Source organism: Oncorhynchus kisutch, linkage group LG17 (genome assembly GCF_002021735.2).
Source record: "Oncorhynchus kisutch isolate 150728-3 linkage group LG17, Okis_V2, whole genome shotgun sequence".
In the NCBI taxonomy this organism is placed as follows: Eukaryota; Metazoa; Chordata; class Actinopteri; order Salmoniformes; family Salmonidae; genus Oncorhynchus; species Oncorhynchus kisutch.
Window position 1 is genome coordinate 2886837 of NC_034190.2, and position 27465 is coordinate 2914301.

A 27465-nucleotide genomic window follows, 5' to 3' on the forward strand; every position below is an offset into this window, starting at 1 on the left:
AGGCAATGCTATCAAATACTAATTGAGTGTATGTAAACTTCTGACCCACTGGGAATGTGATTAAAGAAATAAAAACTGGAATAAATCATTCTCTCTACTATTATTCTGACATTTCACATTTTTTAAATAAAGTTGTGATCCTAACTGACCTAAGACAGGGTATTTTTACTGGGATTAAATGTCAGGAATTGTGAAAAACCGAGTTTAAATGTATTTGGCTAAGGTGTATGTAAACTTCTGACTTCAACTGTAGATACAAATGATCTAATCATAAGGTAAAGTTTGATTTGATCAGAGTGCAGTTATCAATCGACATACGTTATAAATCTATATAGGTTATAAATCCACATAACTATTACATCTATATAACTATTACATCTATATAACTATTACATCTATATAACTATTACATCCACATAACTATTACATCCACATAACTATTACATCTATATAACTATTACATCTACATAACTATTACATCCACATAACATCTACATAACTATTACATCTATATAACTATTACATCTACATAACTATTACATCCACATAACATCTACATAACTATTACATCTATATAACTATTACATCTACATAACTATTACATCCACATAACATCTACATAACTATTACATCTATATAACTATTACATCTACATAACTATTACATCTACATAACTATTACATCTACATAACTATTACATCTATATAACTATTACATCTATATAACTATTACATCTATATAACTATTACATCTACATAACTATTACATAACTATTACATCTATATAACTATACATCTATATAACTATTACATCTATATAACTATTACATCTATATAACATCTACATAACTATTACATCTATATAACTATTACATCTATATAACATCTACATAACTATTACATCTATATAACTATTACATCCACATAACTATTACATCTATATAACTATTACATCTATATAACTATTACATCTATATAACTATTACATAACTATACATCTATATAACTATTACATCTATATAACTATTACATCTATATAACATCTACATAACTATTACATCTATATAACATCTACATAACTATTACATCTATATAACATCTACATAACTATTACATCTATATAACTATTACATCTATATACATCTACATAACTATTACATCTATATAACATCTACATAACTATTACATCTATATAACATCTACATAACTATTACATCTATATAACATCTACATAACTATTACATCTATATAACTATTACATCTATATAACATCTACATAACTATTACATCTATATAACATCTACATAACTATTACATCTATATAACATCTACATAACTATTACATCTATATAACATCTACATAACTATTACATCTATATAACTATTACATCTATATAACATCTACATAACTATTACATCTATATAACATCTACATAACTATTACATCTATATAACATCTACATAACTACTACATCTACATAACTATTACATCTACATAACTATTACATCTATATAACTATTACATCTATATAACATCTACATAACTATTACATCTATATAACATCTACATAACTATTACATCTATATAACTATTACATCGACATAACTATTACATCTACATAACTATTACATCTACATAACTATTACATCTATATAACTATTACATCTATATAACTATTACATCGACATAACTATTACTCTACATAACTATTACATCTACATAACTATTACATCTACATAACTATTACATCGACATAACTATTACATCTACATAACTATTACATCTACATAACTATTACATCTATATAACTATTACATCTACATAACTATTACATCTATATAACTATTACATCTACATAACTATTACATCTATATAACTATTACATCTACATAACTATTACATAACTATTACATAACTATTACATCTACATAACTATTACATAACTATTACATAACTATTACATCTACATAACTATTACATCTACATAACTATTACATAACTATTACATCTACATAACTATTACATAACTATTACATAACTATTACATCTACATAACTATTACATCTACATAACTATTACATAACTATTACATCTACATAACTATTACATCAACATAACTATTACATCTACATAACTACTACATCTACATAACTACTACATCTACATAACTACTACATCTACATAACTATTACATCTATATAACTATTACATCTACATAACTATTACATAACTATTACATAACTATTACATCTACATAACTATTACATAACTATTACATAACTATTACATCAACATAACTATTACATCTACATAACTACTACATCTACATAACTACTACATCTACATAACTATTACATCTACATGCGGTAGGGTATGCGGTAGCCTAGTGGTTAAAGCGGTGGACTAGTAACCGGAAGGTTGCAAGTTCAAACCCCCGAGCTGACATGGTACAAATCTGTCGTTCTTCCCCTGAACAAGGCAGTTAACCCACTGTTCCTAGGCCGTCATTGAAAATAAGAATTTGTTCTTAACTGACTTGCCTAGTAAAATAAAGGTAAAATAAATAAAATAAACATAACTATTACATCTGTTGTTAATGTGTGCTGGGGACAAGCAGGAATGTCACTTGGTCCAGGTTCAGGTCCATCAGGTCCATCCGGTACAGCAGGTCCATTCAGTCCATTCGGTCCAGTTTATTTTCGAGACAGAAGAATGTCTCTCCAGGATGGATGAGCTGAAAAGTCCTCAGGGTTTCGACGGAAGTAACAAGTCCCACTCTGTGCAGCACAAACACTCATCGTTGGTTGCCATGGGTTGACATGCCTACGAGAATACGCAACAGTTGGCTGCCTTGCTTCTTCTTACGATCGGCAAAAATTAACAAATGTACAAATGTATAAAATATTGATAACGATGTACAGTGGGGCAAAAAAAGTATTTAGTCAGCCACCAATTGTGCAAGTTCTCCCACTTAAAAAGATGAGAGAGGCCTGTAATTTTCATCATAGGTACACTTCAACTATGACAGACAAAATTAGAAGAAAAAAAATCCTGAAAATCACATTCTAGGATTTTTTAATGAATTTATTTGCAAATTATGGTGGAAAATAAGTATTGACTAAATACTGTATAACTTTAGAATAAACATTACAAAACAACCAGCTTTGGAGTTAGAAAGTATGTTTCTCAGCGCTTGAGAGGAGCTGGCTAATAGATACCCATAGACTTCCACCAATTCCGCTAAGCTAACAATATGCTAACTTCAATTTCCTTCTAACTGCACGAAGAGACATTCAAGTGGTGTCCATGAGTTTGTCTGACTGGATATGTAGGAAATCCCGAAATACTTAAGTATACCTTTAATTATGTTATATTTCACAAATTCCCCTTTGGTGGACAAAATGTGATATTACATTTCACAAGCTTGCATTTTCACCACATAAAACTGAGTGGCACATGAAACTCTGCAGGGCTCTCTGGATAACAGTTGATGGCCGCACACCATGTACATCGATTTGAGAGTCAAACTATCATTTACAGCTCATTCGGAAAGAATTCAGAACCCTTTGACTTTTTTCCACGTTGTTAACTTACAGCCTTATTCTAAAATCCTCATCAATCTACACACGAAACCCCATAAGGTCAAAGCAAACACATCTTTTTAGAAATGTACTCAGTAGTTTGTTGAAGCACCTTCGGCAGCAATTACAGTCTTAAGTCATCTTGGGAATGACACTATAAGCTTGGCAAACATGTATTTGGGGAGTTTCTCAAGCTCTGTCAGGTTGTATAGGGAGCATCGCTGTACAGCTATTTTCAGGTCTCTCCAGAGACATTCGATCGGGTTCAAGTCTGGGCTCTGGCTGGGCCACTCAAGGACAGTCAGAGACTTGTCCCAAAGCCACTAATACATTGTATTGGCTGTGTGCTTAGGGTCATTGTCCTGTTGGAAGGTGAACCTTCGCCCCAGTCTGAGGTCCTGAGCACTCTGGAGCAGGTTTTCATCAAGTATCTCTCTGTACTTTGCTCCGTTCATCTTTCTCTCGATCCTGACAGTCTCCCAGTCCCTGCCGCTGAAAAACATCCCCACAGCATGATGCTACCACGACCGTGCTTCACCGTAGGGATGGTGCCAGGTTTCCTCCAGACATGATGCTTGGCATTCAGGTCAAAGAGTTCTATCTTGCTTTCATCTGACCAGAGAATCTTGTTTCTCATGGTGTCAGAGGCTTCCAACTGGCAACTCTACAATAAAGGCCTGATTGGTGGAGAGCTGAAGAGATGGTTGTCCTTCAATCAAGTTGTAGAAAAATCTCATCAACTCGTCATCAAGCTCGAGACCCTGGGTCTCGACCCCGCCCTGTGCAACTGGGTACTGGACTTCCTGACGGGCCGCCCCCAGGTGGTGAGGGTAGGCAACAACATCTCCTCCCCGCTGATCCTCAACACTGGGGCCCCACAAGGGTGCGTTCTGAGCCCTCTCCTGTACTCCCTGTTCACCCACGACTGCGTGGCCACGCACGCCTCCAACTCAATCATCAAGTTTGCGGACGACACAACAGTGGTAGGCTTGATTACCAACAACGACGAGACGGCCTACAGGGAGGAGGTGAGGGCCCTCGGAGTGTGGTGTCAGGAAAATAACCTCACACTCAACGTCAACAAAACTAAGGAGATGATTGTGGACTTCAGGAAACAGCAGAGGGAACACCCCCCCATCCACATCGATGGAACAGTAGTGGAGAGGGTAGCAAGTTTTAAGTTCCTCGGCATACACATCACAGACAAACTGAATTGGTCCGCTCACACAGACAGCATCGTGAGGAAGGCGCAGCAGCGCCTCTTCAACCTCAGGAGGCTGAAGAAATTCGTCTTGTCACCAAAAGCACTCACAAACTTCTACAGATGCACAATCGAGAGCATCCTGGCGGGCTATATCACCGCCTGGTATGGCAACTGCACCGCCCTCAACCGTAAGGCTCTCCAGAGGGTAGTGAGGTCTGCACAACGCATCACCGGGGGCAAACTACCTGCCCTCCAGGACACCTACACCACCCGATGCTACAGGAAGGCCATAAAGATCATCAAGGACATCAACCACCCGAGCCACTGCCTGTTCACCCCGCTGTCATCCAGAAGGCGAGGTCAGTACAGGTGCATCAAAGCTGGGACCGAGAGACTGAAAAACAGCTTCTATCTCAAGGCCATCAGACTGTTAAACAGCCACCACTAACATTGAGTGGCTACTGCCAACACACTGTCAATGCCACTGACTCTACTCCAGCCACTTTAATCATGGGAATTGATGGGAAATGATGTAAATATATCACTAGCCACTTTAAACAATGCTACCTTATATAATGTTACTTACCCTACATTATTCATCTCATATGCATACGTAGATACTGTACTCTATATCATCGACTGCATCCTTATGTAATACATGTATCACTAGCCACTTTAACTATGCCACTTCGTTTACATACTCATCTCATATGTATATACTGTACTCGATATCATCTACTGTATCTTGCCTATGCTGCTCTGTACCATCACTCATTCATATATCCTTATGTACATATTCTTTATCCCCTTACATTGTGTATAAGACAGTAGTTTTTTTTGGAATTGTTAGTTAGATTACTTGTTCGTTATTACTGCATTGTCGGAACTAGAAGCACAAGCATTTCGCTACACTCGCATTAACATCTGCTAACCATGTGTATGTGACAAATACATTTGATTTGATTTGATTTGATTTCCCCCAGAATCGATATCAGTGATTTATTGCCACTTGTCTGCATGTGCAGTTTATATACTGCTATTATTACTATTGTTCAATATATCACAAAGTGTTTTTGCATTTTGGTTATTGATGTGGGCACGTTAAACCTGTGTTTTGACATTGGGCTACATATTGAAATCTCTTGTGAACAGGAAGCAGTGACAGTCTAGTCACCTAGAGGTTAGAGCGTTGGGCCAGTAACCAGCAGGTAGCCTAGTGGTTAGAGTGTTGGGCCAGTAACCAGCAGGTAGCCTCGTGGTTAGAGCGTTGGACTAGTAACTGAAAGGTTGCTAGATTGAATCCCCAAGCTGACAAGGTTAAAATCTGTCGTTCTGCCCCTGAACCAGGCAATTAACCCACTGTTCCAAGGCCGTCATTGTAAATAAGAATGTGTTCTTAAAAACTTCTTATGGCTGGGGGCAGTATTGAGTAGCTTGGATGAATAAGGTGCCCAGAGTAAACTGCCTGCTCTTCAGTCGCATTTGCTAATATATGCATATTATTAGTATATTTGGATAGAAACAACTCTGAAATTTCTAAAACTGTTTGAATGATGTGTGTGAGTATAACAGAACTCATATGGCAGGCAAAAACCTGAGAAGATTTTCAACCAGGAAGTTGGAAATCTGAGGTTGGTCGATTTTCAACTCAGCCCCTATTGAAAATGCGGTGGGATATTGGTTATGTTGCACTTCCTAAGGCATCCACTAGATGTCAACCGTCAACAAACTTTTTTTGAGGCTTCTACTGTGAAGGGGGGCTGAAGGAGAGGGGAATGAGTCAGGTCTACTAGCAGCCGCAAGTAGTAGTAACGCGCATTCACATGTATCTCCCGTTCCATTTGCTTTTCTGAAGACAAAGTAATTCTCCGGTTGGAACATTATTCAAGATTTATGTTAAAAACATCCTAAAGATTGATTCTATATTTCATTTGACATGTTTCTACGGACTGTAAAGGAACTTTTTTGACATTTCGTCTGCACCTACTTCGTGAGATTCGATTTGATTACCAAACGTGCTAACAAAAGTAGCTATTTGGACATAAATTATGGACATTATCAAACAAATCAAACATTTATTGTGGAACTGGGATTCCTGGGAGTGCATTCCGATGAAGATCATCAAAGGTAAGTGAATATTTATAATGTTATTTCTGACTTCTGTTGACTGCACAATATGGCAGATATCTTTTTGGCTTGTTGGGTCTCTGAGCGCCGTACTCAGATTATTGCATGGTTTGCAGCGGTTGCATTAAGGAGAAGTTTATCTATATTTCCATGTATAACACTTGTATTTTCATCAACATTTATAATGAGTATTTCTGTAAATTGATGTGGCTCTCTACAAAATCATTGGATGTTTTTGGAACTACTGAACATAACGCGCCAATGTAAACTGAAATTTTTGTATATAAATATTAACTTTATTGAACAAAACATACATGTATTGTGTAACATGAAGTCCTATGAGTGTCATCTAATGAAGATCATCAAAGGTTAGTGATTAATTTTATCTCTATTTCTGATTTTTGTGACTCCAATCTTTGGCTGGGAAAATGGCTGGGTTTTTCAGTGATTTGGTGGTGACTTAACATAATCGTTTGTGGAGCTTTCACTGTAAAGCCTATTTGAAATTGGAGACTGTGGTGGGATTAACAACAAGATTACCTTTAAAATGGTATAAAATACTTGTATGCTTGAGGAATTTTAATCATGAGATTTCTGTTGTTTTGAATTTGGCGTCCTGCACTTTCACTGGCTGTTGTCATAACATTTCAGCCGTAAGAAGTTTTTAACTGACTAAAATATTTTAAAAAATAAAACAGCATAATTTCCAACTAAAGTTTAAGGAATAAAAAAAAACACATCAACATTAATTTCCAAAGTTGTACTAAAATCAGGTAACAATGGCTGGACTATTCCAAAAACATACCGTGATTTATTTATTTTGATAATATGCCAGAAATCTCCAAAACGGGTTTGTCATTTAGAAAAGGAAATGGCTTTAGCACTAGCTTGCATTATCAGATATACATTCACGCTCTAGGATTTCACTAGGCAAGTCAGTAATGAACAAATTAATATTTTACAATGCCAAACCTTCCCATAACCCAGACGACGCGGGGCCAATTGTGCGCCGCCCTATAGGACTCCCGGTCACAGCCGGTTGTGATACAGCCCGGGATCGAACCAGGGTCTGTAGCACTGAGATGCAGTGCCTTATACCGCTGTGCCACTTGGGAGATACTGTATAAACAGGGGGCTAAAGTACAGTATCCCCCTGGGGTGGTTTATCACTCGAACAAGGAGAGTGAGGCTAGCGGGGTACGGCAAATCCTGATTGGGTGTCTTGGAGGGAGGTGTCAGGCCCTGTTTAAAAGGACAGGAACATTTGCTATAGAGACAGGATTGGTAACATTGCAGTGATTTTATAGTTTGAGAGAGCAATCACTTTGGCAGTATTTCACCTTGGGTTGCGTAGTGCATTAGACCCAGTTGATAGAATCTTAAATAGCTTTCACGGTGCCCCCAACGCCCCCCTCCCTCCCTCCCCCAAAAAGAAAAAGTAATCTGTGTTTTCCCACTACCACTGTCCTTGCTGATAAAGATTTAGGAAAATGTACTTCACACGATTTTGATGTGTTGTTGTCCAACCTAGCTACTGTATCTTAAGATGCGTGCACTAATTGTAAGTCACTCTGGATAAGAGAGTCTGCTAAATTACTAAAATGTAAAATGTAAAGAGAGAAAGATCCTCTCACCTTCACAGCGTGGCACAGCGTTGTCCCAGACCACGTTTCCATCCTTCAGGATACAGGAGACAGTCTGGGAGCCATGGGTCTTCACAAAGCCCTCCTCACACAGGAAGGAGATGGAGCTGCCCAGCTGAAGGTTCTCGCCAAACCTCTTCCCATTCACTGGAACCCCCGGGTCTGGACACTCGTTGTGGCGGAACGCTGGGGAGAGAGAGAGAGAGATAGAGCGAAGGGTCAAGGTCTGTCATTGAGTTGGAGTTTGGAGATGAGTGTGTAGGTTGGATGATGGGCAGGTGTGATTGTGTGTGTTTGAGTTTTGATTTTAGAAAATGTGTGTCCGTGATGGTGGGAGAGTGATGTGTGTGTAACCGGTGTGAAATGGCTAGCTAGTTAGCGTGGTGCACTCTAATAGCGTTTCAATCAGTGAAGTCACTCGCTCTGAGACCTTGAAGCAGTTGTTTCCCTTGCTCCCTTGCTCTGCGAAATATATGCAGCCCTTCCACACCAGATAACATGGTGGAAATGATGCATTGATAGAGAGAGAGAGAGAGAGAGAGAGAGAGACACACACACACACAGACAGAGACAGAGACAGAGAGACAGAGAGACAGAGCGACAGACAGACGGACAGACAGACAGACAGACAGATGCATTGCTTTGGCAATGTTAACACATGTTTCCCATGCCAGTAAAGCCCCTTGAATGGAATTGAATTGAATTGAATCGATGTGCCCTCCTTTGTTTTTCCTCTACTGGAGACTAGTGTATTCTATTGGAGACTAGTGTATTCTATTGGAGACTAGTGTATTCTATTGGAGACTAGTGTATTCTATTGGAGACTAGTGTATTCTATTGGAGACTAGTGTATTCTATTGGAGTAGTGTATTCTATTGGAGACTAGTGTATTCTATTGGAGAGCAGTGTATTCTATTGGAGACTAGTGTATTCTATTGGAGACTAGTGTATTCTATTGGAGACTAGTGTATGGTTTGTTATGTTTCTTTTCCTTGTAATTTCAACTGATTTACCTTTTGTCTGGTTGCCTTGGAGATGAGAATCGGCCTCATTAACGAGCTACCTGTCAGGTTAGAGTGGAGAGCTCACCTCATAAGTACATGGTGACAGACCCTGCACATTGTCTCTGTGCTACTTGTTGCTACTTGGCCAACTGCCAAACTTGTTTAGATTTTTACTCTTAATAACCATTTAATCAAACTCTGTATTTAACAAGTCAACCAACGTCTTATTGTTGACCTCCTATAAGTAACATTGTCATTTGCAGTCACTGTAATAATAATAATAATAATAATAATAATAATAATAATATACAGGAGAACTATCACACTGTGGTGAGCAGAGCAGAGTTGCAAGCCGAGCTTCAGACAAAATCGTTAGGCAAGGGAAATGTAAATGTAGGAAACGATGAAACAGCGTCTGTGCCAGCAGTAAGTACAGATAGTAACATTAGTATAAATCCCCTCGCACTGTCCCCACAGCCAGACAAAACAGTTCCTTTAGGCAGACGATCTACTCATGACTTTTAGAAAAACAACTAAATAATGGAGTCAACTATATAATGCTGTCAACTATATAATGCTGTCAACTATATAATGCTGTCAACTATATAATGCTGTCAACTATATAATTGTCATATAAATGCCGGATTAAGTATTATGACATGCTATTCAATACAATAATGTATCCGTAATTAATATCACTTGATTCAGCTAATCATGTAAATGTAATTAACTAGAGAGTCGGGCACCACAAAATAATATTTATAGAGCTGTTATCTTCTGAATAAACTCTTAAAGACCTAGTAATATTTTACATCAATAGCAGTTAATATTAATCGTCATCTTACTTCAGTCTCATCTGAAAGTTGTAAATTCTTGGTTATCTGCAAGAATCCTGGCTTGTTGAATCAGTTGAATCAGCGATACAAAATTGGGTTTAATTATTTATTTACTAAATACCTAACTAATCACACATACACATAATTAAATCATAACTTGATTACAAATTACATCATAAAGGAAAACGTCCCTAGTGGGCGGAACAGATATGACAGCTTGTTACACAAAAGAAAAGGGGCTGGGTTTGAGTGAAAGAGCAGGAAGACTGAAGAACAAAGGGCGAAGCTGTGCTATATTAAATACAGTATCTTATGCATTCTAAATTACCGCCCATTTGGAAAAGGAAAATGCAATAAATATTTACTCTGAGCTGCACTTCAATAGGTTGGTGGTAGATGGAAGGCTGTGTTGAGTCCTTGTCCTTTGAAGAATGTCTCTGGTGGTCAATTGGATACGTTGTAGTAATGTCGTTGTGTGGTAGATGGGATACTCTGTCTGTTCCTTCCTAACCTGCGTTTGCAGCTGTGGTCGCTAACTCAACGGCTAGGAGGTATCACTTCTGTCGTGAATAAGACTTCAAAAGCTCACACCATTCGCAACCAAAGCTCATGTTAATGTTGGCTTTGTTCTGTAATTATTATCTGAACCATTCTGACATAGGACTGTCATCTTACCTCATCTTAACAGGAAGTTATGTTGTTGTTGTCTTTTAGGTCCCAGTTGTTGTTGCTAGTCAACTTTCAGTGGACACCGCCATGAGTATCTTTCAGAACCTCTCCTAAAACCCCACTTGATTCATTTTGGTTGTTGTCAGTGACTCTTTGTTAGTTCCCCCTTCTCTCTGAGCGACATTGTTTGGTTTTCTAGCTGGGGAACGTAACACTCTACAGCAGAATCGCAGAATCGCACAACTCAATCGCTGGTTGAAAACTGTCCATCCCATAATATATAATTGTAGATAACTGGCCCTCTTTCTGGGAACCGCAGACAGGACACACAAAACAGGACCAAGCCTGACATGCAGAGGTGTGACGGACTCCATCCTAGATGGAGGGGTGCTCTCATCTTATCTACCAACATAGACAGGGCTCTAACTCCTTTTAGCTCCACAATGAGATGGGTGCAGGCCAGGCAGCAGGCTGTTAGCCAGCCTGTTAGCTTAGTGGAGTCTGCCACTAGCACAGTCAGTGCTCACTGGAATAAAGACCTCCTCCATTCCTGTCATTATTGATAGAGATTGTGATATCTCACATCTCAAAATAGGGCTACTTAATGTTAGATCTCTCACTTCCAAGGCAGTTATAGTTTATGAACTAACCATTGATCATAATCTTGATGTGATTGGTCTGACTGAAACATGATGAATTGACTGTGTTAAAATGAGGCCTTTCCTCCTTGTTACACGAGTGACCATATCCCCCCTGCGCATCCCGTGAAGGCGGAGGTGTTGCTAACATTTACGACAGCAAAAAGACAGCGTTTTCTGAGCTTCTAGTCATGAAATCCATACAGCTCCTCAATCACTTTTTATAGCTACTGTTTACAGGCCTCCTGGGCCATATACAGCGTTTTTCACTGAGTTCCCTGAATTCCTATCGAACCTTGTAGTCATAGCAGATAATATTCTAATTTTTGGTGACTTTAATATTCACATGGAAAAGTCCACAGACCCACTCCAAAAGGCTTTCGGAGCCATCATCGACTCAGTGGGTTTTGTCCAACATGTCTCCGGACCTACTCACTGCCACAGTCATAGCATGTAAAATCAAAGAGCCCTCGCTGTTGCTCAATCAACCTTACTTTTACAACCTGATTGAGGAGAATCACTAAAAATCAACGTTCCCCAAGTGAGGCTTTCACTTCAGCAGTGATGAAGTCATTAACTTTGACGAATAGATCACGATCATTAGACTCCTCTTTGAATCTGCGTATATTTCTTCAAAGCTCAGTTGTCCTGAGTCTGCACAGAACAGGACCTAAGACCAATGAAGCCACTCAAGTTTTTTAAAATCCTGTTATCTCTCAACACTTTCACTAAAATAGTCTTGGACTCTACACCTTCAAGCTGCATACTGGACCCTATTCCAACTAAACTACTGAAAGAGCTGCTTCCTGTCCTTCCTGTAAATGGCTCCCTATCCGTCGGATGTGAACCAAACTCACGAAAAGTGGCATTATTAAAAGCCTCTCTTGCAAAAGCCAAACCTTGACCTGGAAAATAAAACAAAAACTATCGAATCTCCAATTCCTAACAAATAATAACATGTAACAAGCTGTTGCACAGCAACTCACTGCCTTCCTGAAGACACATAATGAAACGCTTCAGTCTGATTTTTGACCCCATCATAGCACTAAGACTGCAGGGGTAGAAGCACTGTGGCTAGGAAAAACTCCCCAGAAAGGCCAAAACCTAGGAAGAAACCTAGAGAGGAACCAGGCTATGAGGGGTGGCCAGTCCTCTTCTGGCTGTGCCGGTTGGAGATTATAACAGAACATGGCCAAGATGTTAAAATGTTCATATTAGATGATGCTTACCAATTGATGGGTGTGAAAGAAATTATATAACTAGACATGTACTCAAGTTAATGAAATACTATAGATGGACGTAATCACCCCCTAAACACACCTGGCTAACATGATGGGTCATGGAATTATCTGGCGATGTAGAGCCCTGGCCTCTCTGTGATCCCTAGACCATCCCTCAGGACCACCTGATCTGATGACTCCTGCCTGTCCCTAGTCTACCTGTCCCCAGTCTACCTGGTCTGATGACTCCTGCCTGTCCCCAGTCTACCTGGTTTGATGACTCCTGCCTGTCCCCAGTCTACCTGGTTTGATGACTCCTGCCTGTCCCTAGTCTACCTGGTCTGATGACTCCTGCCTGTCCCCAGTCTACCTGGTCTGATGACTCCTGCCTGTCCCCAGTCTACCTGGTCTGGTGGTCAGTGTTCTCTCCACCCAGACTCCGCCTCCATCGACAAGCCACAGGGGTAATTCCTCCACAGTGTTCTCTCCACCCAGACTATGAACCTAATTTATCACTTATCATCTGATTGATGAAACTGACAATAATCACAGCCACACACACACACACACACCCACACACACCCACCCACCCACCACCACCACCACCACCGCCACCAGTTTGGCAGCTGCTTAATTAATTTGACTGATGGAATAACTCCTCCCCTAAACACTGCCCCTAAAACCTGAAGACCATAAATGTTAAATTGTCTAATATAAGTTACAAACATCTGACCAAATCAGCAGCCATAGTGGGTCTGTCTTGAGAGGATCAATTATTTGCACCAAAAAATTATATATATTCAATATATGCAAATCATGCCTCGATTAATTTGAAATTGTCTTAACACTAGACCTATGATAAAGGTATGTTACCCTCCCCTTATCTCAATACAAAACTCTACATTTACATCAGAACAGTCTGGAACTAGATCATTTAATGAGGAAAATGTCAGAGTTTTTTTTTTAAATTGAGTCTTTTTCTAGTTTTGTATCCCAGGTCTAACTCAGTTGAAAGAGGAGCCAATCTGGAGACTGAAGGAAGGGTGCCGTTGGGGAGAAGAAAAAACTGTTTGTGAGACAGAGGAACAGGTATAGAGGGTGATTCCTGGGAGCTATCTCATTACCAAGACATACATACACACAGAGACTGACGCACACACACACACACACATACACACACACACACAATAATGCAGACAGAAACAGACACGTCAAAGACAAAAGTATTCACACTGATAGACATGGTGGTGTTGTTTTAACCCCTCGCACCCACTCACTGGTGAAGGTGATGTTGAACCCCCGGTCAGTGTAGGTGTGGTCGGTCAGGAACTCTAGACGTGCCACGTGGGCGCTGGTGGTGATGGGAGCTGGCAGCACGTCACCAGAGAACGTACCCAGGATGGGAGACTCAGCCTGGGGTAGAGAGAGAGAGAAAGAGAAAAAGACAGAGCGAGAGACAGAGTGAGAGACAGAGAGAGAGAAAGAGAGAGAGACAGACAGAGAGAGAGAGACAGAGAGAGAGACATAGAGTGAGATGAATAGAGTGAGAGAGAGAGACAGACAGAGAGAGAGAGAAAGAGAGAGAGACAGACAGAGAGACAGAGAGACAGAGATAGCGAGATGAGACAGAGAGAGAGTGAGACAGAGAGAGAGTGAGACAGAGAGAGAGAGAGAGAGAGAGAGAGAGAGAGAGAGAGAGAGAGAGAGAGAGAGAGAGAGCGAAATAGCGAGATGAGACAGAGATGGAGATGGACAGATAGATGAATCTTCTCCTATTAAAGGGACTGGAACAAGCTAAAAGAGTGAAGTAATGAATCAGAATAATATCAATCAATCATTGATTGATGCATTGATTGCTTGACCGATCGATTGAAACAAACAAACAAACCCCTAACCTTGCCACCGTCTTTGACGCTGAGGAAGTCAAACTGCTTCTCCATGCTGAGGTCATTGAAGGCCAGGTTAATCCTACTCTCTGGCTTGGTGATGATGAGCCACACACAGTGCATATTGTTTCCATATTCCTGGGGGTAGTTTGGGGACAGCAGCACCCCAGAGGGGGTTGTGAAGTTGAAGAAGCACGAGACTGGAGGAAGGAAGAGCGGGGATGAGGGGGGGAGTGATAGAAAGAGAGAGTAAGAACCTTACATAACTGTGTCTTCAGAATCTATTCACACCACTTGGGTTTTTCCCACATAATGTTGTGTTACAGCCTGGATTTGAAATGGTGTTGTGTTGGATTTTAAAAATCAATTGAGATTTTGTGCCACACAAAACGTATCAAAGTGTTTTATCATTATACAACAACAGAAAATGTAATGAATCCCCTTTGTTATGGACTAACTAAGTTCAGGAGTGAAAATGTGCTTAACAAGTCACATAATAAGTTGACTCTGTGTGCAATATTAGCGTTTAACGTGATTCATCTCTGTTCCACACACAGTACATTCAATTATCTGTAAAGAGATCAGAGCAGTACATTTCAAACACAGATTCAACCACAAAGACCAGAGAGGTTTTTCAAATACTTCGCAAAGAAGGGCACCTATTGGATTTTTATTTCGATTTCATGTAATGGACAAACACAAAATAGTCAAAACTGGTGAAGTGGAATGAAAAAAATAACTTGTTTAAAAACAATTCTAAAAAGAAAAAAATGAAAAGTGTATGTCACCTAAGACCAATTACCTTCAGAAGTCAATTAGCTAAATAAAGTCCACCTGTCTGCAATCTAAATGTTGCATGATCTGTCACATGATCTCAGTATATATACACCTGTTCTGAAAGGTCCCAGATTCGGCAACACCACTAAGCAAGAGGCACCATGCAGACCAAGGAGCTCTCCAAACAGGTCAGGGACAAAGTTGTGGAGAAGTATAGATCAGGGTTGAGTTATAAAACAATATCAGAAACTTTGAACACCCCACAGAGCACCAGTAAATTCATTATTAAATAAATGGAAAGAATATGGCACCACAACAAATCTGCCAAGAGAGGGCCGCACACTAAAACTCACAGACCAGGCAAGGAGGGCATTAATCAGAGAGGCAACAACGAGACCAAAGATAACCCTGAAGGAGCTGCAAAGCTCTACAGCAGAGATTGGAGTATCTGTCCATAGGACCACTTTAAGCCGTACACTCCACAGAGCTGGGCTTTATGGAAGAGTGGCCAGAAAAAAAAGCCATTGCTTAAGTAACAAAATAAGCAAACATGTTTGGTGTTCACCAAAAGGCATGTGGGAGACTCCCCAAACATATATGGAAGAAGGTACTCTGGTCAGATGAGACTAAAATTAAGCTTTTTGGCCATCAAGGAAAATACTATGTTTGGAGCAAACGAAACACCTCTCATCACCCTGAGAATATCATCACAGTGAAGCATGGTGGTGGCAACATCATGCTGTAGAGATGTTTTTCATCAGCAGGGACTGGAAAACTGGTCACAATTGAAGGAATGATGGATGGCGCTAAATACAAGGAAATTCTTGCGGGAAACCTGTTTCAGTCTTACAGAGGTTTGAGACTGGGACGGAGGTTCACCTTCCAGCAGAACAATGACCCTAAGCATACTGCTAAAGCAACACTCAAGTGGTTTAAGGGGAAACATGTACATGTCTTGTAATGGCCTAGTCAAAGCCCAGACCTCAATCCAATTGAGAATCTGTGGTATGACATAAAGATTGCTTTACACCAGCGGAACCCATCCATCGTGAATGAGCTGGAGCAGTTTTGCCTTGAAGAACGGGCAAAAACCCCAGTGGCTAGATATGCCAAGCTTATAGAGACATACCCCCAAGAGACTTATAGCTGTAATTACTGCAAAGGTGGCTCTACAAAATATTGACTTAGGGAGGGTAGTTATGCATGCTCAAGTTTTCTGTTTTCTTTGTCTTACTTCTTGTTTGTTTCACAATAAAACATATTTTGCATCTTCAAAGTGGAAGGCATGTTTTATAAATCAAAATACAAACCCCCCCAAAAATCTATTTTAATTCCAGGTTGTAAGGCAACAAAATAGGAAAAATGCCAAGGGGGGTGAATACTTTCCACTGTACACTTTGGATGGTGTATCAATGCACCCAGTCACTACGAACATACTGAATACGAATCATTACATTTGGGGAAAATCCAACAAAATATATCACTGACTACCACTCTTCATATTTTCAAGCATGGTAGTGGCTGCATCATGTTATGGGTATGACTGTATTTGGCAAGGACTTTTTCCCGATAAAAAAGAAATGGAATAGAGCCGAGCACAAGCAAAATCCTAGAGGAAAACCTGGTTCAGTCTGCTTTCCAACAGACACTGAGAGACAGATTCACCTTTCAGCAGGACAAAAACAAAATGACAAATATACACTGGAGTAGCCAAAACGACATTGAATATTCCTTGTTACAGTTTCGACTTCTATTCGCTTGAAAATCTATGGCAAACTTGAAAATAGCAGTCTAGCAATGATCAACAACCAACTTGACAGAGCTTGAAACATATGTTGTGTCCAAAAAGCTCATAGAGACTTACCCAGAAAGATTCACAGCTGTAATCACTGCCAAAGGTGATTCAAACATGTCTTGACTTTGGTTGTAAATTAGGTCTTTGTGTATCTGTATTTCTTTGTCACTATGGGTGTAGTAGTATTGTGTGTAGATGGGTGAGAATTAAAACATATATATTTAATCCACAGAATGTGGAATTATGAAGACATTCTGAAAGCAGTTTATCTTTAGACAAAGCACTTTAAATAAAACTAGACTTGACACTATTAGGTAATGATGACAGTGACGTGATTTTTGTTAGCTGAAACTAAAACCAATGATTCCATCTTTTAACCAGAGAGATTTCTACACACTCGGCTGCATTGCTACTGTAAATAAAGTGAGTCAGGATCAAAAGAGAATAAAAAAATAAACCACATAGTGTTAATAAGAAGTGTGAGTGTTAACAGGAAGTGTGAGTGTTAACAGGAAGTGTGAGTGTTAACAGGAAGTGTGAGTATTAACAGGAAGTGTGAGTGTTAACAGGAAGTGTGAGTGTTAACATGAAGTGTGAGTGTTAACATGAAGTGTGAGGGTTAACAGGAAGTGTGAGTGTTAACAGGAAGTGTGAGTGTTAACAGGAAGTGTGAGGGTTAACATGAAGTGTGAGTGTTAACAGGACGTGTGAGGGTTAACAGGAAGTGTGAGGGTTAACATGAAGTGTGAGTGTTAACAGGAAGTGTGAGGGTTAACAGGAAGTGTGAGGGTTAACAGGAAGTGTGAGTGTTAACAGGAAGTGTGAGGGTTAACAGGAAGTGTGAGGGTTAACAGGAAGTTGTCCTGCTAGAAGTTTAAACTAACCTCCAGACGAACTTCAATGACTACAACACTCCTTCCGTGGCCACCAACTGCTCTTAAATGCTAGTAATACTAAATGCATGCTCTTCAACCGATCGCTGCCTGCACCTGCCCGCCCGTCCAACATCACTACTCTGGATGGTTCTGACTTAGAATATGTGGACAACTACAAATACCTAGATGTCTGGCTCATATTAAACATCTCCAATCCAAAGTTAAAACTAGAACTGTCTTCCAATATCGCAAACAAAGCATCCTTCACTCATGCTGCCAAACATACCCTCGTAAAACTGACTATCCTACTGATCCTCGACTTTGGCGATGTCATGTACAAAATAGCCTCCAACACTCTACTCAGCAAATCGGATGCAGTCTATCACAGTGCCATCTGTTTTGTCACCAAAGCCCCATATACCACCCACCACTGCGGCCTGTATGCTCTTGTTGGCTGGCCTTCGCTACATATTCATCGCCAAACCCACTGGCTCCAGGTCATCTCCAGGTCATCTAAAAGTCTTTGCTAGGTCAAGCCCCTCATTATCTCAGCTCACTGGTCACGATAACAGCACCCACCCGTAGCACGTGCTTCAGCAGGTATATTTCACTGGTCATCCCCAAAGCCAACACATCTATTGGCTGCCTTTCCTTCCAGTTCTCTGCTGCCAATGACTGGAACAAATCGCATAAATCACTGAAGTTGTAGACTTATATCTCCCTCACTAACTTTAAGCATCAGCTGTCAGAGCAGCTCACAGATCACTGCACCTGTTCATAGCCCATCTGTAAATAGCCCATCCAACTACTTCATCCCCAATGTATTTATTTATTTTTTACACTTTTACACTGCAGTATCTCCACAAGCACAATATCATCTATCACTCCAGTGTTAATTAAATCATAATAATGTCACCACTATGGCCTATTTATTGCCTTACCTCCCTAATCATCTACATTTGCACACACTGTATATAGACTTTTCTATTGTGTTATTGACTGTACGTTTGTTTTACTCCATGTGTATCTCTGTGTTGTTGTTTGTGTCGCACTGCTTTGCTTTATCTTGGCCAGGTCACCGTTGTAAATGAGAACTTGTTCTCAACTGGCCTACCTGGTTAAATAAAGGTGAAATAATTATTGTTTAAATAAAGAGTGTTTAACCATTGAGTGAACCATCTTACTCCAACACTTACCAGTTTGTGCCTTCCTGTTCTATTAAATGTGTTTGAAGAGTTAAAATGAGAGTTTGTTGCCCGGACTCTGCTTGTTTCACTGAAGAGACTGACTGTCTGTTCAATACAATATGCAGATCTCTTTTCTTTCTTCCTTTATTGAATATGAGGTAAACTATGCATCTTTATCTTGTTGTTCCTGAACAAACTAATGAGGTTACCATACATCACATTGGTGGTGGTGTCATTCACTTGTATGAGGATGGTAATGGTAGAGTAGGGAAGGACAAATCTAACGGGAACACGCAGCTAACAGTCAGCACATTGACTGTGCTCGTGCGTTGTGAGGCACAGCGTGACTGTGTGCGAGCAGCCACATTATCCCCCTGCTTTACCGAGCAGAGGCTGTGGATTTGGATACAATAGGAGGGCTTGGTAACTAATTAAAACTAAGAAATACAAACAGAGGCTGTGGATTTGGATACAATAGGAGGGGCTTGGTAACTAATTAAAACTAAGAAATCCAAATAGAGGCTGTGGATTTGGATACAATAGGAGGGGCTTGGTAACTAATTAAAACTAAGAAATCCAAATAGAGGCTGTGGATTTGGATACAATAGGAGGGGCTTGGTAACTGATTAAAACTAAGAAATACAAACAGAGGCTGTGGATTTGGATACAATAGGAGGGCTTGGTAACTAATTAAAACTAAGAAATCCAAATAGAAGGGCAGGAGAGAGAGAGAAGGTTTCCATTATTGATAAGATAATGTGGAGGACAAAAAACAGTGGCATCTTTAAACAGTAGCATCTTTAAACAGTAGCATCTTTAAACAGTAGCATCTAATCACAGGCATCACCCAACAGACAAACCCAAATAAACATTTTTAGCATGACAATAAAACAGCAGAGAGTTGTGAGCGTAGCAAGGATTTGGGGTTGGATACTTGATGCTAATTGCATGCCATCGCTAAGTCAACTGTGAGTTAGGTTAGCAAAGGAGTCTTGTAACTCACAGACAGCTGGGCTAGCAAAGATGATGTGTTGTATAGGAGACAGATCACTGCTTACAGACACAGCTGGGCTGGCAAAGACAATGTGTTGTATAGGAGACATATCACTGCTTATAGACACAGCTGGGCTAGCATACATTATGTGTTGTATAGGAGACAGATCACTGCTTATAGACACAGCTGGCTTAGCAAAGATGATGTGTTGTATAGGAGACATATCATTGCTTACAGACACAGCTGGGTTTCTTGGCTGACCACTGGTTGTTCTTCTGGCAGGTGATGTTCTTCTTCCCCACCAACTCAAAGGCAGGGAGACACTCAAAGTGGAGTCTGTCCCCGTGGTGGAAACCTGTCCCCTCCCGCTTGCCGTAGGCCGGTATCCCTGGGTCGCCACAGCTGCCTTGGTCAATCTCTGAAGGGAAGAGACACATAGGTAAAATAGTTGGATAAAATAAATGTTGGCTTTCCAGGGAAACTTTCAACATTTCACCTTTATTGTCCAAGACCTAGATTGCCATCTATTTTGCAATCACACAGCACAGATTATAATATCAGATTATAATGTCAGATTATAATGTCAAGTGTGCCCGTGTGATGCAATATCATGTAAAGAAACCATGTAACCCCATGATGTGTAGGTTAGAGTAGGTTGGCTAACATGGTGGAATAGAGTTAGTTTGGCTAACATGGTAGAATATAGTTTGATTGGCTTACATGGTAGAGAAGTGATAGTTTGGCTAACATGGTAGAGTATAGTTAGGTTGGCCAACATGGTAGAGTATAGTTAGGTTGGCTGACATGGTAGAGTAGAGAAGGGTTGGCTAACATGGTTGAGTATAGTTAGGTTGGCCAAAATGAAAAAATCAGTTTACCACTATTTTCAATGGTTAGTATTTTAATAATAATAATTATTATTATTTTGATGTTATAACACTTATATTTTTAAGAATGTCAAATATTTGAATTTAGTATTTTTCCATTTCACTGGATGTTGGCCAGGTGGGATGCTACCGTCCCACCTAACCTAGAGAGTTGTTTAAGTCTCAAACTATTTAGAGTGCTCAATGCTCTATACAAGGAACTGGATGACCCAGACAGATCCCAGTCAGAACCCAGTCAGAACCCAGTCAGAACCCAGTCAGATCCCAGTCAGAACCCAGTCAGAACCCAGTCAGATCCCAGTCAGATCCCAGTCAGAACCCAGTCAGAACCCAGTCAGATCCCAGACAAAACCCAGTCAGAACCCAGTCAGATCCCAGACAAAACCCAGTCAGAACCCAGTCAGAACCCAGTCAGATCCCAGTCAGAACCCAGTCAGAACCCAGTCAGATCCCAGTCAGAACCCAGTCAGATCCCAGACAAAACCCAGTCAGAACCCAGTCAGATCCCAGTCAGATCCCAGTCAGATCCCAGTCAGAACCCAGTCAGATCCCAGACAGAACCCAGTCAGATCCCAGTCAGAACCCAGTCAGATCCCAGTCAGAACCCAGTCAGAACCCAGTCAGATCCCAGTCAGATCCCAGTCAGATCCCAGTCAGAACCCAGTCAGATCCCAGTCAGATCCCAGACAGAACCCAGTCAGAACCCAGTCAGAACCCAGTTAGAACCCAGTCAGATCCCAGTCAGATCCCAGTCAGAACATAATCAGTTCCCAGTCAGATCCCAGCCAGAACCTAGTCAGATCCCAGCCAGAACCCAGTCAGATCCCAGACAGAACACAAATAGAACACAGACAGAACCCAGACAGAAAGCAGTCTTAAAAGTCTAAAAGTATTTGGTTTTAAATGATCCCAGACAGAACCCAGACAGAACCCAGTCAGAACCCAGTCAGATCTCAGTCAGAACCCAGTCAGGACCCAGTCAGAACCCAGACAGATCCCAGTCAGAACCCAGACAGAACCCAGACAGAACACAGACAGAACCAGTGGTAGAAAAAAATACCAAATTGTCAAGAAAATGACTCAAGTGAAAGTGAAAGTCAGCCAGTAAAATACTACTTGAGTAAAAGTCTAAAAGTATTTGGTTTTAAATGTACTTCCGTATCAAAAGTAAAAGTATAAATAATTTAAAATGGCTTATATTAATTAAACCAGATGACACAATTTTCTTGTTTTTAAATTTACGGATAGCCAGGGGCACATTTCACCACTCAGACACAATTTACAAACAAAGCATTTGTGTTTAATGAGTCTGACAGATCAGAGGCAGTAGGGACGAGCAGGGATGTTCTCTTGATAAGTGTGTGAATTAGATCTTGTCCTGTCCTGCTAAGCATTCAAAATGTAACAAATACCTTTGGGTGTTAGGGAATGTAAGGAGTACATTATTTTCTTTAGGGATGTAGTGGAATAAAAGTAAAATTACTAAAAAACATAAATAGTAAAGTAAAGTACAGAAAATACTTTACACCACTGGACAGAACGCAATCAGATCCCAGACAGAACCCAGACAGAACCCAGTCAGAACCCAGACAGAACGCAATCAGGTCTCCCAGACAGAACCCAGACAGAACCCAGTCAGAACCCAGTCAGAACGCAATCAGATCCCAGACAGAACCCAGACAGAACCCAGTCAGAACCCAGACAGAACGCAATCAGATCCCAGACAGAACCCAGACAGAACCCAGTCAGAACCCAGACAGAACGCAATCAGATCCCAGACAGAACCCAGACAGAACCCAGTCAGAACCCAGACAGAACGCAATCAGGTCTCCCAGACAGAACCCAGACAGAACCCAGTCAGAACCCAGACAGAACGCAATCAGGTCTCCCAGACAGAACCCAGACAGAACCCAGTCAGAACCCAGACAGAACGCAATCAGATCCCAGACAGAACCCAGACAGAACCCAGTCAGAACCCAGACAGAACGCAATCAGATCCCAGACAGAACCCAGACAGAACCCAGTCAGAACCCAGACAGAACGCAATCAGATCCCAGACAGAACCCAGACAGAACCCAGTCAGAACCCAGACAGAACGCAATCAGATCCCAGACAGAACCCAGACAGAACCCAGTCAGAACCCAGACAGAACGCAATCAGATCCCAGACAGAACCCAGACAGAACCCAGTCAGAACCCAGACAGAACGCAATCAGATCCCAGACAGAACCCAGACAGAACCCAGTCAGAACCCAGACAGAACGCAATCAGATCCCAGACAGAACCCAGACAGAACCCAGTCAGAACCCAGACAGAACGCAATCAGATCCCAGACAGAACCCAGTCAGAACCCAGACAGAACCCAGACAGAACGCAGTCAGAACCCAGTCAGAACCCAGACAGAACCCAGTCAGAACCCAGACAGAACGCAATCAGATCCCAGACAGAACCCAGTCAGAACCCAGTCAGAACCCAGACAGAACGCAATCAGATCCCAGACAGAACCCAGTCAGAACCCAGACAGAACCCAGACAGAACCCAGACAGAACGCAGTCAGAACCCAGTCAGAACCCAGACAGAACCCAGACAGAACCCAGTCAGAACCCAGACAGAACCCAGACAGAACGCAGTCAGAACCCAGTCAGAACCCAGACAGAAATCAGTCAGAACCCAGACAGAAAGCAGTCAGAACCCGTTCAGAACCTAGACAGAAAGCAGTCAGAACCCGTTCAGAACTCAGACAGAAAGCAGTCAGAACCCGTTCAGAACTCAGACAGAAAGCAGTCAGAACCCAGACAGAAAGCAGTCAGAACCCAGACAGAAAGCAGTCAGAACCCAGACAGAAAGCAGTCAGAACCCAGACAGAAAGCAGTCAGAACCCGTTCAGAACTCAGACAGAAAGCAGTCAGAACCCGTTCAGAACTCAGACAGAACAAAGTATCCTCTCTCTCTCTCTCTCAATTCAATATCAATTTAAGGGGCCTTATTGGCTTGGGAAACATATGTTAACATTGCCAAAGCAACTGAAATAGATAATAAACAAAAGCTAAATAAACAGTACAAATGAACAGTAAACATTACACTCACAAACGTTCCAAAATAATAAATACATTTCACATGTCATATTATGTTCAAATAGTTCAATTACAAAAAGGGAAAATAAATCAACATGAATATGGGTTGTATTTACGATGGTGTTTGTTCTTCACTGGTTGCCCTTTTCTTGTGGCAACAGGTCACAAATCTTGCTGCTGTGATTTCACCCAGTAGATATGGGAGTTTATCACAATTGTATTTTAATTCGAATTCTTTGTGGGTCTTTGTAATCTGAGGGAAATATGTGTCTCTAATATGGTCATACATTTGGCAGGATGTTAGGAAGTGCAGCTCAGTTTCCACCACATTTTGTGGGCAGTGTGCACATAGCCTGTCTTCCCTTGAGAGCCATGTCTGCCTACGGTGGCCTTTCTCAATAGCAAGGCTATGCTCACTGAGTCTGTACATAGTCCAAGATTTCCTTAAGTTTGGGTCAGTCACTGTGGTCAGGTATTCTGCCGCTGTGTACTCTCTGTTTAGGGCCACATATCATTCTAGTTTTCTCTGTGTTTTTGTAAATTCTTTCTAATGTGTCAAGAAATTGTCTTTTTGATTTCTCATGATTTGGTTGGGTCTAATTGTGTTGCTGTCCTGGGACTCTGTGGGGTGTGTTTGTGTTTGTGAACAGAGCCCTAGGACCAGCTTGCTCAGTGAACTCTTCTCCAGGTTCATCTCTCTGTAGGTGATGGCTTTGTTATGAAAAGTTTGGGAATTGCTTCCTTTTAGGTGGTTGTAGAAATTAATGTCTATTTTCTGGATTTTGATCATTAGCGGGAATAGGCCTAATTCTGAACTCCATGCATTATTTGGTTTTCTACGTTGTACACGGAGGACATTTCTGCGTCCTTGGTTCCAAATATTGGGGAAGATGCAAGAGCTGAGGATGATGTTAAAGAGTTTAGCCATTTGGAATTTGTGGTCTGTATATTTTATCATTTAATGTCAGATACCATCAACACCACATGTCATGTTCCTCGACACCATAGACCTACATATACCTAGACATACCATAACCCCATAGAATTACAAAAAGTAGGCCTGGTGCGTGGTGCTGGCACTGGTGGTACCGGGCTGGGGACATGCACCTCAGGGTGAGTGCGAGGAGCAGGAACAGGGCGTACTAGACCCTGGAGGCACACTGTAGGCCTGTTGTGTGGTGCCGGCACTGGTGGTACAGGGCTGGGGACACGCACCTCAGGGCGATTGCGGGGAGGAGGAACAGGGCATACTGGACTGCCAATCACCACGTGTGCTCCCCCCCAAAAAATATTGGGGCTGCCTATCGGGCTTCCGTGCTAGCCGTGCACCTTCATATCTTCGCTGTTCCTCTATTTCTCCTCGTAGTATCGCCGTTCCGCTTTCGCTGCTTCTATCTCCTCTATCTCCTCCTTAGGACGGCGATACTCCCCCGGCTGTGTCCAGGGCCTGCTCCATCTAATATCTCCTCCCAGGTCCATTTCCCCATTAAGCGTTGTTCCTTCTTTTCACGGTGCTTGGTTTGGTGGGTTATTCTGTCATGTTCCTCGTAATGATGAGACCAAGACGCAATTTTTTCCCGTTTTGTGTAACTTATTTTTGAACTTATTGTGTACATAATGTTGCTGCTACCGTCTCTTATGACTGAAAATAGCAGAAGAGAAGAAAAGCGAAAACTCACCGCGGACTGGAAGAAACGTATTCCTTTAAACGATTCCGACGAGAAGGATATCCTACTTTCACTGGAACATGCCTATATCCACGCATTTTGCGGAAGAAAGATGCCCGGAAAAGGGGACGCATCCTTCTGAGAAGCCGGAGGCAAGTGAGTAAACTCCCAGTGCCTTCCATTCTCCTTGTTAAAAGTGCAATCGCTAGAAAATAAAATTGCTGACCCACTATTAAGATTATCCTACCAATGGGACATTAAAAACTGGAACATCTTATGTTTCACCGAGACGTGTCTGAATGATGAAACGGACCATATAAACTGGTGGGATTTTCACCGGCAGGACAGAGATGCTACCTCTGGTAAGACGAGGGCGGGGGGGTGTATTTTTTTGTCAATAACAGCTGGTGTGCGATGTCTAATATTAACGAAGTCTCGAGGTATAGCTCACCTGAGGTAGAGTACCTTATGATAAGCTGTAGACCACACTATCTACCAAGAGAGTTCTCATCTGTATTACTCGTAGCCGTCTATTTACCACCAAAAAGCAAAGCTGGCACTAAGACCGCTCTCAACCAACTCTATAAGGCCATAAGCAAAGAAGAAAATGCTCACCCAGATGCGACGCTCCTTGTGGCGGGGGACTTTAACGCAGGCAAAATGAAATCAGTTACCAAATCTGTTATAGCATATATCACATGTGCAACCAGGGGGAGAAAATCTACCTTTACTCCACACACAGAGATGCATACACAGCTCTTCCCCGCCCTCCATTTTGGCAAATCTGACCACAATTATATCCTCCTGATTCCTGCTTACAAGCAAAAAATTAAAGCAGGAAGTGCCAGTGACTCGCTCAATGTGGAATGAGATGCTGAGCTCCAGGACTGTTTTGATAGCACATGTTCCGGGATTCATTCAATGGCATTGAGGAATACAGCACCTCAATCATCGGCTTCATCAATAAGTGCATAAATACATCCCCACAGTGACGTACATATCCCAACCAGAAGCCATGGATAACAGGCAACATCCGCATCGAGCTAAAGGCTAGAGCTGCCTCTTTCAAGGAGCGGGAGACTATTCCGGACACTTAAAAGAAATCCTGCTATGCCCTCAGACGAACCATCAAACAAGCAAAGCATCAACATAGGATTAAGATTAGTGCCCACGAAGCATAGTGCCCGCGAAGCTCATCACTAAGCTAAGGACGCTGGGACTAAACACCTCTCTCTGCAACTGAATCCTGGACTTCCTGACGGGCCGCCCCCAGGTGGTAAGAGTAGGCAACAACACGTCTGCCACGTTGATCCTTAACACTGGGGACCCACAGGGGTGTGTACTTAGTCCCCTCCTGTATTCCCTGTTCACCCACGACTGCGTGGCCAAACATGACTCCAAC

General features: G+C 41.3%; 1 protein-coding gene across 1 annotated transcript in view; it reads right to left on the minus strand.

Moving 5' to 3' along the window:
• The window catches only part of LOC109883181 (CUB and sushi domain-containing protein 2-like), an 899659-nt gene that overhangs the window by 358075 nt on the left and 514119 nt on the right, over positions 1 to 27465 (minus strand). The window contains 4 exon segments of the mRNA XM_031794932.1: positions 8547 to 8741; positions 14200 to 14335; positions 14818 to 15008; positions 20672 to 20854. Coding sequence (XP_031650792.1) covers positions 8547 to 8741; positions 14200 to 14335; positions 14818 to 15008; positions 20672 to 20854 — 705 coding nt within the window.